The following is a 16,055-nucleotide window of genomic DNA, read 5'->3' on the forward strand; positions in this document are numbered from 1 at the left end:
TACCCCCCAACACCACCTTTCCTGGATAAATGGGGTTGGGGACTTTTTCCAACTCCTTAAGCTGCCGAACAGGATGGGCCACATATAGACAGACAGGTGGTCCTTTAACAGAAGGGGCGGGGCTTGCTAATTGTCGTCTAGCTGGGGCTGTGTTTGGAGGGGGCGGTGAAAGCTGGTCAGATTTCAGGGTATTGTTCGACAGGTTGAAAGGGGCACAGTTTGGGGAGAGAGTGCCAGCGGGCGTTCCCACCCCATGCTAAGTCTGTCACACGGACCTCACCTGAGCCGCTCGCATCTGGACAGCCGTTTCCAGGACCCAGCCGGCTTTTCTCCCCAGCGCCAAACCGACAAAACGAGCACCGTGCGTCTCAACCTGGAGAACAAGAAACCAAAAAAAAAGAGCCTCTTTACCCCAGGTCTGGCTGCGTTTCAGACACACAGACTTTCTGAGGGGAAAGGACACAGACCAAGACTTTCCTTAGGACAAAAATCGAATTATGCTACAGGGTTTCCCAGGAAAATCTGCTCCATAACCTGCAGTGTAGGACCAGTGTAGAAAATGTGCATTGTAAAAATGGACACTGTGTCATCCTTGGTGTCAGCAGTGGATTGTACTTATTGGTGGTGATGTAGGGTGCATTTCAAATCATATTAAAGACACCCATTAAATAGGGCAAGGAAACAAATGCAATAAATACCATCTGAGACATCTCCATGCCTTTACTGTAACAGAAGCTCATGTCGGCGCCTGGTTCCATCTTGGCAACCATGGACAAATAAGTCATTTCAAAAAATCACCATATTCAGTAAAATCTATATGCTGTAACTTATGGTAGTAATCAGCTAAATGTACATGTATTCATTTTACAAATGTATTTTTTTAAGATTCTGCTGTGCTCAGCTAAACTGGTCTTCCAGTTTGGTGTTGTAACATAATTCCCATCAATCCTTTCACCAAAACCTCATGGACAAAGACTTTGCAATGAACTATGGGCGCTTGAAGGAAGGGAATACACAGAAATGGCTGTGTTCATTTTCCAAAAAAAAAAAAAAGACAGGGAAATTGTACTGACATGCTGAATTTGTGATTGACAGAGTACAAGCATCCACACATGTATAAATGGACGGGTTTTTAAAACTGTAAAGATAACGACGAGTCGCCAAGAGCATGGATGGCGATGCAGATATAATTTCGCTAGAAGCAGAGTTAATTTATCAGGAGGAATGCGTCTAACTTTTAAGAGCACTGCCTCATAATACACGACATTAAAAGCATTGCATTCTGGGGGTTTGTATTACAACCTGCAGATAGTTAAAATAACATCTTGTGGTTAATTTTTCTTTTGAAAGCACAAATTACAAGGAGCTACAATAGTAAAGAAGGACTGAATGATTCAGAGTGAGACAATAAATTAGGGTTTACAAAAAACTCTGAAGCTGCCAGGTTTTAATCAATACTGTGTGTTGACCCACCCTGCAGTCAGCAAACCCGTCAGCCTCACCATATTCCACTACTCCAACTGACCTCCAGCTACCACTCGGAATACGCCATTTTCTTCTGAGTGCACCAGGTGAAAGAGGCTCATTTGCTGAAAGGACACAGATTGTTCTGTCCAAATAAACAGGACACAGAAACACAGACACAATTCACTATTGATGCAGCACAAAAAAAGCTGGCTGTGGCAAACTCTTCAACAATCACCCAATGAAAACGGGTCCTTTCAGACCTAATACACGAACCGTACAGTGTGCACATTTGTGGTCGGAAGCTGATTGCCGCTAATTGATCCTTCCACTTAAAACTTAACTCTGATCAATGAAGCGAAGTGTTTATACAAGTTATTTTCGTAGCACGGTTAACTTAAGTGACCGGACAACTCTGAATGTTGCCTAAAGAAAACAGGCGGAACTTGCTCAAATTTGTTAGTGGAAGTAGCAGACAAACAGGGCTGAATGGCCACCTTTGTCCGCGCTACGGGCTTCCTGAGCCAGACACCCAGGTTTGAGCGCTGAAAAGCAGGGGAGAGCCGGGGTGAACCAGGGCTCTCGGGGGTTTCTCTGTGAAGGCCTTGGCTGAGGGACCGCGATGACCCGCTCTTTCATCTCGGTCACGCTCGGTGAGATATCACTGCTCAGGGGACAGGGAGAGGAAGGGGGAGAGGAGGACTACCAACCGGAGAACCCTAGGCTGACAGGAAGGAGCCCACATCCATGTAAGATTCACTGAGTCTGCAAGGTGAGTTATAATATATATTCTGTAAGAGATGATAAGATTCACTTGTAAACAAACCTTGTGCTGTAAATTGTCCTTTTTACAATTTGCTGTATGCTTATTCTGAATTTCCACATTTGAAAACTAATTTTCAAATTACCAGCAGTGTCTGATTGCTTTTAGAAAATAAACTGTACATCTTTGACATGTGATAAAAAAACAAATGTTTTTACTAAAAAGTATTACTTATTTCATTATTTGCAACAGAATCTAACATTTGGTGGCCAAATATACTTGTGACATTTAAGAACCCATGAAGTAATCTGAGGGAGAAAACGAATTCCCATAGCCCTGCACCCCTGTGACATCAGACAAGGTGCTTTGGGACCAATCTGTCCTTCTTAATTAAACCTTTATTTTACCAGGGAAATTCCACTGAGAAAATGAATCTTTTTCACATGTCGCCTGCATGTGGAAATAATGACAAGTACAATACAAATTCAAAAAGTAAACACAACTGAGATATTTCTGTATATGTAAAAATATATAACTGACACGTACAATTCACATTATGACTGATATGAAATGGGTACAATGTCCAATTCTTGCAGCACAGAGCATGGATGCGGTGAGACATGACCACCTGACGCAAAAGCCGGAGGAACAGGTCTGTAAGAGGCAGTGCGGTGGGACCGGAGATGCCCACTGCCTCAGCCTTCTGCCCCTCCACACAGGGCAATAAAACCTGCCCCGTCTGCTGCTCTCAAAGCTTTATTTGTGAGAACCGGCCTCAGGTGCAGGCGACCTTTGACCCCTGCACGCAAAGGCGCCTCACTGGGGCCAGCCTGTGCGTCGACGCAGCGGACGAGCCAAGATGGCGCGGTGATTTATCGCACACAGAAAGCACAGTCTGCACAAAAGTAATTTCACCCCAATAAATCTCCCAAGAAGAGAAGCAGAGGCCACTCAAATATAGAAACAATCTGCAAGGATTGTGTGTGTTAGCACGACTAAAACAATCAAGCACAGGTGGGGAAACCTGAGGTGAGGCACCTGCAGGAAAAGTGGAATAAAGACACAGTAGTATGGAGTAGCCTGTTGCTGGTCTGTGGTTCATCTTGCAAATTACAGTAACTAGTAAACCGATTAACATTTGTTAAGCAAACAGACTGCTTCATGCAATAAATACATTTTGCGACCCTGCTAGCTATGCAACGACTTCAAAGATGCAAAGCTTCCAGTGACTATGAAATCGCCAGAAATCTTTCTCGTTGATAGCTTACTGACTGCGCTTTAGTCACTCCGGCACATGGAACAGCTACCTATAGGCACAGTATCAATCTAAACATTCACACAGCAATCCAGCATCAATCATGCCAATTCTTCGTCAGTTAGGAGGCTCAAAGCATCATTTAATGAATTCCATCTGGGAAATAAATCTGCGGGTTGTTTACGTGCTTTCTCGTCCTGGTCTCACGTTACGCATTCACCCGCTTTGTCTTTGAGCCAGAGGCACCATCCGTCACTCCTGTCAATTGACCTGCAACAAGACAATTCTTTAGTGGATTTATTGGAAGGTCACAATCCCAGCAAAGAAGCTCAGTAAGACAAGCACACGATGATGCATGGGCACTTAATAACAACAACACGGGCATTGTTGTGGCAGGCGACCCATAAGTAAAACAAAGTGGCAAGTCAAGAGATCTCAGAGTACTTTTTCACCAAAAAGTGCGGTAGAGGGGAAAAAAATCACATGGTCCATCTTTAAATATCTGCCCACTGGCAGACGACTCAGCCGCGCGAGTGTGTCTACTCACGTCAGAAAGAATAGCACGCACAGAACGAAAAGAAACGCAGACAACACTTCCTGTCGGAATCTTAGGTGACTTACTTCATTCTATTGCAGAAAAACAAGGTTTTTTCTTTTTTGCTTGCTATGATTGTTGATGATTGCTTGCAGCTCTGTAGTGGTGAGGCACTGGGCTGGCGAACAGAAGGTTCTGGGTTTCAGTCCACGGTTAAAGTGGTACCGCTGTGGCCCCGGAGCAAAACACATTGCAGAACTGCATCGCTTAACACCCGCAGTAATTGTGCAAATGAGTTCCAGAGACTGCACGAAAATTGAAATCTTGCTTTGTCACAGAGATGGCTCCAGCACAGCCAAAAACGCAACAAACAAGCACTTACGCAACCAAAAACAGGTCCCTGGGAGATCTATGTTGGTAGCCTCCATTATTATTATTATTATTATTATTATTATTATTATTAAATTTATTTGGGAATACAAAACGATTTGCTCTTAGAGTAAGCCTTTCAGTATGCATCCAGCTGAATAAGTGGACACGTATTTAAAAATACAAACTATTTAGTTTGCATTTTCAGCTACAAATTATCCAGTTATTCAGCGGGATATGTACTTAAGGGTTGAATGACAGTGCTCCTAGAGCATTATTTAGTATATCGGCCTACATCAGTAACAGAAACAGTTGTCAAACAATTATAACCACAGCACTGGGCCAGATACAAAGTCAGATGAGCCATTAATAGCAGGGATCTGAGGCCAGAGCCGCATTTTCTATCGGATACCACCGAAGCAGGCTGGCGAGAGGGAGGTCTACGGCTAGCTTAGGCCTGTTTTCCATCCGCATTGTCTGTAACGTCGATTTACAAATAAACGTCCGCCTCCCTTTTTCACAAGCAGTTGGCTAAGATCACTTTTTATGATTGCTGAGCTCACCAAACAGTTTATGAAAGAAATAAAGAAAAAGAAAAAACACACACACGTGTTAAGAATACATTTTGATTGAATCCAGGCGGCGGCCCCTCACTTTTTTTTTTAGGACGGCGTTGCCGGTATCCGTAGGGAGCGGGAGGAAACGGCGGAGGCGGCGAGGGCACAGACAGTCTATCTGTGGAATGGGGCTCCACTGCGGTGCGACAGTATGAAGTAGCAGTCACGACACTGGGCCAGAAGAATTCCCAATGGGAACGCTGCTATGAACCCGTGAGCAAGAATTGTTCACTTTAACTGCCTTAGTGAACATCCAGGGGTACGAAAGTGTAAAGTGTCAGCGTTGGGATTCAGTCGGCATAAGGGAGTGAACAAAGCAGAAAAATAAATGTGGAATTGACATATGTCCTTGCCATGTCACAACTGACATCTATAACTAATTTCACAGGGCTCTGAAAACATAAATATTAGTGCTTAAAAAATAGTACGTTCACATACACACACAGTTTGAAAGACTGAGAACCGTACGATCAAATCAGACAGCGGTCTGCACTCGCTGGCTTTAGAGCACCATCTAGTGCTCACATGGAAGTGAATGAAAATAAGTTCTGCCAGGAAATTGTGGATGCGGTTACATTTGGCAACCTGGCCCCACGGCAAGGAAAATTCATAGATGGATGGGATTTTCCATGTTGCTCTGGAGAATATTTTTAGAACTCCCTTTTACTTGTTTCACCAAGAAGTGTTCTACAGTAAACATTATAACGTTTTTCAAAGAGCTATTTTGTCGTTTATTTTATAGTTTAGTTTTACGCATTTTTATCTGGCAATGTGGTTAACACATATCCTGACAACCGACCAATGTTTCATAAAAATAAGCACCCATGAAATCACCCCGATAGAAAGTCGTGGATCACAAAATGTGTTCGAACGAGACACCTGTGACTCGTGCGAGTTTTCTGAGGCTGCGTTAATTTTGTTCGTACTTAACTTACATAATTGCAATGCAAATGGATATTTCACAGAGGCTATTGACATCAAGCAGGCCAGTAGAAGTTGGCCTACAAGGTTTCAAAAATATTGTATAATGGGACAACTGCAATAGCTCTCGACGTGCTTTGTTGTAGCCTCGACGGTGTTTCACAACACTTAAGATAAACAGGAAGCGCACAGGTGCAAATTAAACGAATGCTTGATCACATCTGTACCGGTGAAAACTTAGATGCGTCACTTTAAATCATTAAATGTTCTTTTTTTTCTCACCGTTACAACACAAATACAAGCAAGTCGCTACCGGCCACGAAGGACGTGCGTTTTGCTATGCCGAGAGAAGCCAGGGAGGACGCGCAACTAGTTACAGAAGTAAGGTTGGACAATTCACACGCAACGCTGTGCGAGCACGCGGTCAACACAACCTGTGCGACTTTCCTCTTACACAGTAAACTGCTCAGTGTTGATTCAACTCTAACAGAGTTAATTCAACTCTAACAGATAATTTGGTCCCAATGGGTTACTTAATTTGGTCCCAATTGAACCAAATGTTATCTTTTAGTGTTTAATTAACACTGTTAGAGTTGAATTAACACTGGACAGTTTACAGTGTACGTGCCCACAGGTGTTAGTTTTCTTTCCACAGTGCAATAGGACCGGGTGGGCGGACACCGACGAGTACAAGAAACGCGATCTTCATCAATATTTCACTCCTAACTTGAGCCCACATCCCTTTCTCTCTAGGCCTACTATCTCTTATTTACCTCTATATCTATCCACACTATTTACTTAAGATCTGCCTCTCTCCATAAATCGTTCGTCTTGCCAGGTCTTTCGTGAGGAGAACACGGGCGAAGAAACGCGGAGTCGGTATCTTTGGCAATCTGACACGACCGTTTTTTATCATCTCATCTCGGTTTCTTTAATTAAGTAGTCGACCCACGGCATGCGCGCAGCATCAATCAACGCCCTCCATGAGCAGTACTCTTTAATAATGAAGGGGACCATGTATGCATATGCGTTAAGTTGGTTATCCCTATCATCTTGCCGCACAGCACGCGTCTTCTGGCAAATGCACCACCGCCACGCGCTGTTGTGCTAAACTGTGCCCGCTGATTATAGCGTTCTGATTGTAAATGCACACATATTGAAACATTTTCAAATACGCAATATATAGTTATATGCTGCAGCACAGCAGTCTTTCAAAAAGGCCTGTTGAGATTCTGTTCGGCGACATCTAGGTGGTTTTTTCAGGTCGGAGGGTGGCGGCAGTTCAAAATGCGGATGAGGTAGAACGCCGTAGCAAAATTCAAATGCTGCTGATATATAGTGATTACTGCTTAACATCTGGCGCCCGCACAAGTGTTCCTGTTAAGAACACTGAAGGCTCAAATTTTCGTGCGTAACAGAAACTAACTCAACACTAAGTAATATTTACCTAAATATTATTTTATTTAGGTGACTAAAATATTTTTTTAAATGATAAAAAGTGTTTAAACAGCCATTATAAACAGTTTCACGTCGCGAACCACCCCTTGGTGCTCGGCATTCATATTTACTGACTAACAATCCAGACAGGCCTTCACAGAAGTGCAAATCTTCGTGCTATAGTACACTATATGCCAGTGCAGTCACGAGTGCTGCGGTGCACTAGTATTACAAGGGATAGCTCTTGACTGGTGACTGATTGTTTTTGCTGGGTTAATAGGCAATGTGTGCTATTAGGTGGGGTGGGGTGGGGGGATTACCACCCGGGTAACAGCACACCATTCATCTCCTCTTTGCCTGTGACACCCTCCTCTCGCACAACAGGGTGAAACAAGAGAACGGTCATGTTAGAGTATGAACTGGGACACGCGTGCAGGCGTACACCGGTAGGCCCACTGCACGCAGACTCGCGCTGGCGCACATGCCGACGCGTTGGGGCCCTCTCTCGTGCGCTATTTCGACCTCGTCGCCCCCGTGCTAATGTCGCAAGCGTTTCTCTGCCTGCAAGCTCTGTTGCCCAACAGCGTCTTGGGATTAGCATAATTGAGACATGTCCTTTGATTCAAAGCCTCCCAGACACATTCTCAGTTCAACGGGGAAGAGCGGCCCACAGTAGAGAAAACAGTCGTGGGCGAATTTCACGAAGGCGCACCTTCGCTCACTGTCAGAGAATAACAACATCTAGCCTGTGCTTTTCTTCAGCAGCTACTTCCAACAAGAATGAACACAAATTGAGTTTGACTTCAGTGGATTGCTGTGCTACTGACAATTCTTCATATACAAGTCACTTTCGATCTGTTGTTAAGTCAGCGGTCTGAAGGCTCCACCCATCCACCCATCCCAGCAGGAGGGGAGTCCCAGCCGGTTTGGATGTTGAGTTTGCAGCCTCTAATTTCAGAGTGGGGTGGGGGGGGTGGGGGCAGAAGAATGATGGCTTTGGCTTTTGCACAAGAAGTGCCCCTACCCAGGAGGGATGGGATGGGTGGTGGCAAAGGAGGGCGGGGCACACCCTATTCATCCAAAGCAGAGTAGCTGTTCTGCATCTTTCTGCACAAAAAATGCTAAAACACTCCAGGCACAAATATAAGGCAAACTGAAAATGCAACAATAACTTACACTTACATTTATCCCAACAAAGGTACCTTTGGGATGCAGTTTGTCCCAATAATTAGAGGGGATGTACCCTAAGTTTTGATTTGAAGTAGAATGTCGTGTTCACAGTCTCCATCCTCGTCGCATTCTCGTCTGGATCTTCGCCCTTTTATTCCCCTCTCGTCTGTTCACCCTGATGACACACAGCTGCCGTGGCCCTGCTCCACCGTATGCCGCCTAGTTCTTCTAGCATCAGCGGGCGTGACGGTCCAGCCGCCTTTCACCGTAATGTTACAAGTGATGGGAGCTGTTCGAAAGAGATCTGACGGAACCTGCCATTTAAAGACCCGATTAAATGAATACGCGTTTTGAGGATCGTAGGCGGGGTTATCGGGCTGTCATACCTGTCAGGCGGATCTGTTCCATTAGCGTTTACCTTAATTGACGCCTCATTTACACGTGTTCACCCAGAGCATATTCTAATGTTAATTGCTGACACATCACTAGAGGCAATTACAACGCTAAAGCCCTAATCGCCACCTTTGAGAAAACAAATGACACAATTACTATGTGGCCTGTAACCCTAAACGAATAATCGCTGCTCAGCTCCGCTGTTCCGTTTCCCTCCTCGCGGTCCTGGCTGTAATTACGTTATGATGGGAAGAGACCTGCACGTGGAACGTGATACATATTCACAAGTGGAAGGTAACCCCAGATGACACATAACTGAACATTGCTCCCCCCCCCCCCCCCCACCCCCGTAGGAATTCTGTCCATCAGAGCCACCGATGACGTTGAAGGGCCTTGCCTCCTGAAGTCACGAAAGCTCCCGCCTTCGCGTATGCCCTCAGGTAGATGGCTGTCACCCCAAAGGGAGAGGTCCAGTACCGTCAAGCGCACGCTATTTACATTTTAATATTCATCCTGTTTACTCAGCGAGTCCTCCCAACGAGGGCTCCTTCATGGATGTTTGCCGAAGCAATTCGCCTTAAGCACTTTCCTCGATCGGCTGGGTGCAGTGCCCACCCAGGACCTGCTCACAATGAGCAAACCGTAGGCCTCTCTCCGGGAGAGCAGACTGTCACTCTCTCCAGAAGAGGAGAGGGAGAGAAGAGGCCCAGACGCCGAGGCGTTGGAGCATGCGATGCCGAGACCACGTTCGCTCCACCGCATTTCTGGCGTGCGCCTCAAGCCCAGCAGTAACGCTGTAATTGAGTGTTTACAGAAAGAAGGGCCGAATCCGTCCGCCCAGCCCCATTTCCTTTTCACCTTCATTATTTTTCCGACGACTCAGCAAGGTGGCACGCTCGCTGTGCATTCTGGGAATTTTGGGTGCTGCTTGTTTACGTTAGTGAAGCGCTCTCTGGTGTCAAATGTAAGGGACCATCGAAGGAACAACAGCGTGAAAATGGCGGACCTTGTCTGTGCCTGACTGTTGCATCGTCCTCCATCTTGCATTCGTAAGACTCAATGGCAAAAGTGCTTCAAACTTGTGATTTAGATTTAGGCTTCCATTCATTCTGATAGCAATTTGCTTTGTCTTCCGTCCTGGGTAATGATTTTATGCAACGTTTTGTTTTGTTTCTTCCAAACCATATTGTCGCTGGAATTTATGTGGGGAATGCGGAAGAAATGACATGCCACTTACAGCTGCATAAATGCGCTACCCAGGATTTGAGAACAAAGAACACTGTACTTAGATTGGACGGAAGTCTTTGTGAACGGAGCGTTGATGTGTAACTGGAGAGAAGAAAAGGTCTCCATAGGCCAGACTCCTTCATTGGGCTTGATTTAAAAATCGGGGTCCAAAAGTCAACAGCCTTTTCTTGACTGGGCTGAACTGACAGTTACAAGGCAAAAGAGAAGAAAGAACAATGTCTTCCAAGGCATCCAGCGTTTTATATAGTTCTTCGGGCCTTGAGATGACTGGCGGAACTATATGATTCCTCGTTATCAAAAGGCTTGTCATAAAGAGAACGGCAGTTAACAGTGATGCCTTTTGAAAAAGAAAATACTTCTATGGCTTGAATTTATACAGAGCCAGAGCAGGGCTGTGTAATTACCTCAGCTCCTGTTTGACAGTATATTGAGGTGGCAGTCACAATAAGAGTATTGTGCCCATTGTGTACCTGTCCAAATGCCCTTCAAAGATTTCCCATGTCACCTTAGTCTTCCGCGGCTTCTCCGTCATTCTATTGTGCATTGTCTAACTATCAAGTTTGCACTGTCTGACTAAGAAACCATACTTGAGGAAAATACAAAACAGAAAGAAAGATCACCTACCCTTGGTCAAGATGGTCATGCAAGATTAGACTGAGAGCACACTCAGAACTGTTAAATATAGTGGGTATATGCTCTCAAATATAAAAGGTAGTAGACTCTGCACTTGTTATATAACATCCATGCGCAATTATGACTTATAACCGAGTGTTTAGACATGAATCCAAAGGAAAGTGATTAAATGGATTTACCGTTTACAAACCTAGTCAAGCACTGCAACTGAGACACCTCTCAACCGATTACCTAAAATTCCATTCCCAGGATTTTACACAAATGGGTCTTATCCCGCTTTGGAAATATCAAGCCTCAGCCATTCTTGGAGCAAGGTGTATTTTCATGGCCTGTTTTGCAGATTACATGCTGTACACCTGTGGGAAACTCAGGAGAGGTTCTATGCAGGCACAGGTTCTGTCCCTGGTTATAGGTAAACATGTTGAGACACATGCCAAATCCCTCTCCTTCTTTTTTATTCTAGTAAACACCATGTGACGCCCTGTCTGCACCGCAGACGTCAAGAAAGCCGACTGAGCAAAACGAGACTTGTTTGATCACGTGCGCCTAGCAACAGAAAGGCCGGCTGTCCATCACAGCCCTGCCTGCCGTGGGGATGGGCGGGGCCAGAACCTGGGTGCTCTCGCCATGGGAACCCGCTGAAGGACAGGAGCATCTGTAAATTCCTGGGGGGCAGGTGACTTGAGTACTTGCCCTTTGATCTGACACAAGTGCAGAGAGAGGGGGATACGCGAGAGAGAGAAAGAGAGAGAGAGAGACAGGGACACAGATTTTGTTGTTTTGTTGTCATCCTTGCCCTTTTGATCACTACTGGTGGTGTTGTGATTAGGTAGTCATGTGATTTGGCATTGCTCGTAATCCATTAAATCTGAAGCTGCGTAAACAATTGAAGAGATCAGAGAAAACAGCACAGAGAAACACAGGAGATGAGATGAGACCAGACAGACTGCTTGCCTGCAGTTTAGTCTTAGTCACTGAAGTTTAACTTCCAATAAAAGTAGTTATTCGCACCAAACTGTTGGCTATATTACAAATAATTTAGGTAAAAATTTGATTTTATTACAAATGTGTTATGCAAATGTCTATGCTTTTTATGTATTTAAAGTGAAGGCTTTTCTGGTTCTTGTTGCCTCAAAATTGTGTGTTAAATCAGCGAGAGACTTCCCCCCTCATTTCTCTGCTTTAGCAAACATACTCCTCTTTACTTTGAGCAGAACATTTGGTCACATACCAAATTTGGCTTGTTGTGCAATTATAGTGACGGCAAGTGTGTGAATGTCTATGTGCATTCATGTGTTCAAACACCTGCAGGCAAAATTGCTCGCCGTACAGTGTTGAAAATATTCATGCTAAGGAACAACAAAATCAAGACTGGAGAGAGAAGTACACATTTAGTGCTATCACACACATGGCAGCACCAGTAACTGCCCTGTAGTCTTTGCTGTTAGCGAAACTAATAATCACATTGTGAAATTAGGTTTTTTAAGAAGATCAGGCCCCCCCCCGCCTTACCGGCACTATCAGTACATTTTAACACCCATCTGTGTGGCGATGCAAACATAGGTTTCACTAGCTTACGCCACTGGTGACCAGCAATGGTGTAGGCACACCACTAGGGAATTACATTCTAGGATCTAACAACCATGGGTGTCAAAGATGCATTTCTGCAGGGCTGTCTTGTTGCTCTAACCATAGACCAGCATGCCGAAAATCCCGAAAACCCGCGCAGTTGGAACGAGGGGCATGAGGGGGCATGGGGGTGTGGGGGGAACCTCAGCCCCCCAGCTACAGGACTTCCTGAGAGAATTTCTGAGTAAACCATTAAGGCTTAATTAAAAAAAATAATAATAATTTAAAGAAGGAAAACCTGAAAGGCGCCAGGCCACACCCGTCCTCCAGGCTGCCGAGTTTGACAGCCCCTTGCCTTAGCCTGCGAGCAGCTCTCGGGTAAACAAGCTCCCAGGAGGAGGAGCAGCAGCAGCAGGGTGTACCTGGCGGCACCTTTCCGGAGCATTCCAGCGAGGAGCCCAGGCCTGGCAGGCCTGGTGAGGACCGGGCGAACAGGCGCTGCCAGTGTGCTGCAGAACCTGGTCCTGCGGCCTGCTGCCTACTCGTGGCCCGCTGGGCAGGGTCTACCAGACAGGTTTGGCACCGAAGAGCTCATTCTTCCGAGCATGCTCACGAGGGTGCCAGAATACATTAATCAAGTATTAACTGGTGCGGTCTTTCGTTCCACCTCATGCGAACATAACTGGAAAGTGTACAAAATTCTGTCTGTTTTTTTCTTTTTGTGAGTCTCACAATATCTTACCTCATCCCTTTGAGACCCCCCCCCCCGCCCCCATCCCCTCATCATGGGTCCTGGGCTGGCCCACAAGTTCGGGAAGCGCAGCTCTAGGGAACGCAGTAGCACACACTTGCTCTACCGTCGCATGCCAGCAGCAGCACCAATCACATACCAGCAGACCACAGATTGATGCAGGTTGGGTGGCTCCCAGGTTCCCTCAAAGGCGCGAGAACAATTAAATCACCCAATGAGACGCAACCGAAAGCCTGCAGCAACCTACCAGATCACAAAAAAAAGACATTACGATGTGTCAGATTACCTGTCAACGAGGAACAATATTAAGTGAAGAAAAGATACGTTTTGACAGGCTGAGCTTGCATAGCGAGTAAATAAGGTCAAGACAAATGCCAGAAATGAGTAAAATACTCTAATTTCACCAAGTAAGGTTGTGAGAGATTGTGTTGCTCTGGTATCTACACAAATGCAATTTATTTAAAATATTACATTATGTCAAATTGTTTGTGTTCACTTCATTTTGGTTTTTTAAATCTATTATGTAGTATAGACTATCAAAACTAAGTTCAAAATTCACACGATTAATTACTCGCACTAGATCATGAACGTTGAAATAAAGGCTTCTCTATTGTAATGTAGTGCAGAGAATAAGATGAAGTGAATGCAGGAGCTCTGAAGTTACGCAGCGAAGAAGAATGCGTTCCAGCATCCGAGCGACTCGATCACGTCGAGCAGACGAGACGCGCAGAGAGACGAGCGCCGCGGCCCGGCGTCTTGTCACGCATCTGCTAATCCTCCACAAACACGCCTAGCGCAAGCGGCTGCTGCGTCGCCACGGAAACATCCGCCGCGCCCCTTCTGGTGATGCGCCGCGAGGCTCCGCCAGTCGCCGCGCGCCTCCGAGCGTGTCGCCGCGCCTGTGACATGCGTCAGGGTCCCGCCGGGCTGGGGCGGGGTCCCGGGGCGAGGGGGGCGGACGTGCGGGGGCGGGGTCAGGGCTAGGGGGCGGGGCCAGCTAAAGGCAGAGGAAGCCCATCCTGCTGACGCCTTCTCCTCACAAAGGGAAAGAGGAAGACTCCACAAAGTCTCCTGCAGCGTAATGGCATGTTTCAGCCCCTCTTTGTTTGCTGAAATTATGGTAAGCTCACTCTAAGCCGCAAGGCGTCCGACTACGATTCGCCCCAGTTTGGCTAAGTACACGGCGAAGGATTGTGAGATGCACTTGAAACTCCAAAGAGAAGGGCTTCTCTGGGTATTAGCCCCGGCAAGAATGCACCCCGGTCTCTGATACGAGAACCCCTTTGATTGTGAACTCTTCATAAAAACGGTGGAGGTTGTAGGGATTTCTCCAACGGCAAACAGGGTGCCAGAGTCTAACACAGGAATTACACTGGATGTTGAACGTGACAGTAGAGGAAAAGGGGGAGGAGGAGGGGCGGGGGGGGTTTAAAGGCAGACAATATGAAAGAGAGTGTTAGAGAGACAGACAGAGAGGGGCACAAACAGCGAGGGAAGGCAAACAGAGAGACGAGAGAAGGAGACAGAGTGAGCGAGAGAAGACTTCAAAGAAGAGAAGAACACACAGACTGCAAGGGTATAATTACACTTCTGACGAAACCAAAAGCAAAAGCCGAGGAACCGGAGTTTGAAGCCTCAACACCCCCTTCAGTCTCTCTGCAACCCTCACAACTTCAAAAGGGTGCCTGAAGATTTCTTACTGATACAGGAGTCTGACTGACTGGCCAACAAAAAAAGAGGGACAAGCACACCTGCTTATTTAGCTTCCATGGTCCCCCAATACATCACACAAACACACAACCTACAAGCCATACCTTTGGCTTTGATGGACACTGTCATGGCACTGGTTGTCATGGGGACATCTCCACGGACCTGGCTACCATTGAAACACAGGACAGATGACAGATCACCCATCCTGTCCAAGACTAACTACTCTCCTTAAAAAATACATTACTCTCAAAATATAACCGTGAAATGGCTTCATGAAGAAAATGAGGAATTTTTGGAAAAACAGATGGGAATTCTCAAAGACAGCCAGAGGCTACAAGAATACACTATCATTTGTTATTTTATTGTCTTCTATGATAAACAGCTGAGAGGAAGGCAACAACACAAAACCTGATTTAGTTTAGCCTTATAGCCTTTCAGCCATAACACTTTACAGAGCATTGCATTCCCAGAATGCAATGCAGCGATGCTTTACAGACTGTTTACACCCTGATTCATCATGGATTCCAGGGTGTCCCCAAGGATTTTCAAAGGAGTTTGCAGGAAGCCCTGCAGAAAATGATAGCTGCATCTCAACCAATCGCTGATGTCCCCCCCATCAAGACTGCCATTCTCCTTTCAGTGCGACAGTGCGAGTCGTCATGTGGGCAAATCCCACAGGCCAACAAATGAGAGTCAGTGTCATGGAGTTTCATGTGAAGGTGGAGGTGAGAACCAAAAATCTGGGTGGAGGCCCCACAGAGAAGGCCCCCGCCCTCCCGCCCCCAGAAAAGCAGCTGCTGACAGACACCCTGGGGTTAAATGCTTGCACTTGTGAAAGTGTGTGACTAATTTTACAGCACGAGAAGGCTGTTCCTTCATTATTTTATTAGAATACCATGCTTCTCCCCCCCCCCCCCCGCCCGCCCCAGGCACCCTCCCCCTCTACCCACCCCCCACCCCCTTCCCATTCAGTGTTTGTCTTGGACACACCCTGCTTCATTGGTCCTTCTTTATACTCTATATAAACCAGGGAGGGGACCACAGGGCAGAGATGGTGGGCCATAACAGGAAGCATGGTTCAGGGACATTTAAAAAAAAGAAAACGAGGGGGGCCCCTGCAGTCTTGCCCGTCCCACCCCGGGCTCCGCGCTGGGCCCCTCCCTCCACAGACTCCCAGGAACCACAGCCTGTAATTGGGGGGGAAGCCGAGGCGCACGGCT

General features: G+C 46.2%; 1 protein-coding gene across 7 annotated transcripts in view; it reads right to left on the bottom strand.

The window, feature by feature from the left end:
* The window catches only part of dlx4b (distal-less homeobox 4b), a 133,777-nt gene that overhangs the window by 73,265 nt on the left and 44,457 nt on the right, over nt 1-16,055 (bottom strand). For all 7 annotated transcript variants that reach the window (XM_064314994.1, XM_064314998.1, XM_064314993.1 and 4 more), the window contains one exon: nt 281-373. In XM_064314994.1, coding sequence (XP_064171064.1) covers nt 281-373 — 93 coding nt within the window. The remainder of the gene's footprint in view (nt 1-280; nt 374-16,055) is intronic.

The sequence above is a fragment of the Anguilla rostrata genome, chromosome 17, assembly GCF_018555375.3.
Source record: "Anguilla rostrata isolate EN2019 chromosome 17, ASM1855537v3, whole genome shotgun sequence".
Taxonomy (NCBI): domain Eukaryota; kingdom Metazoa; phylum Chordata; class Actinopteri; order Anguilliformes; family Anguillidae; genus Anguilla; species Anguilla rostrata.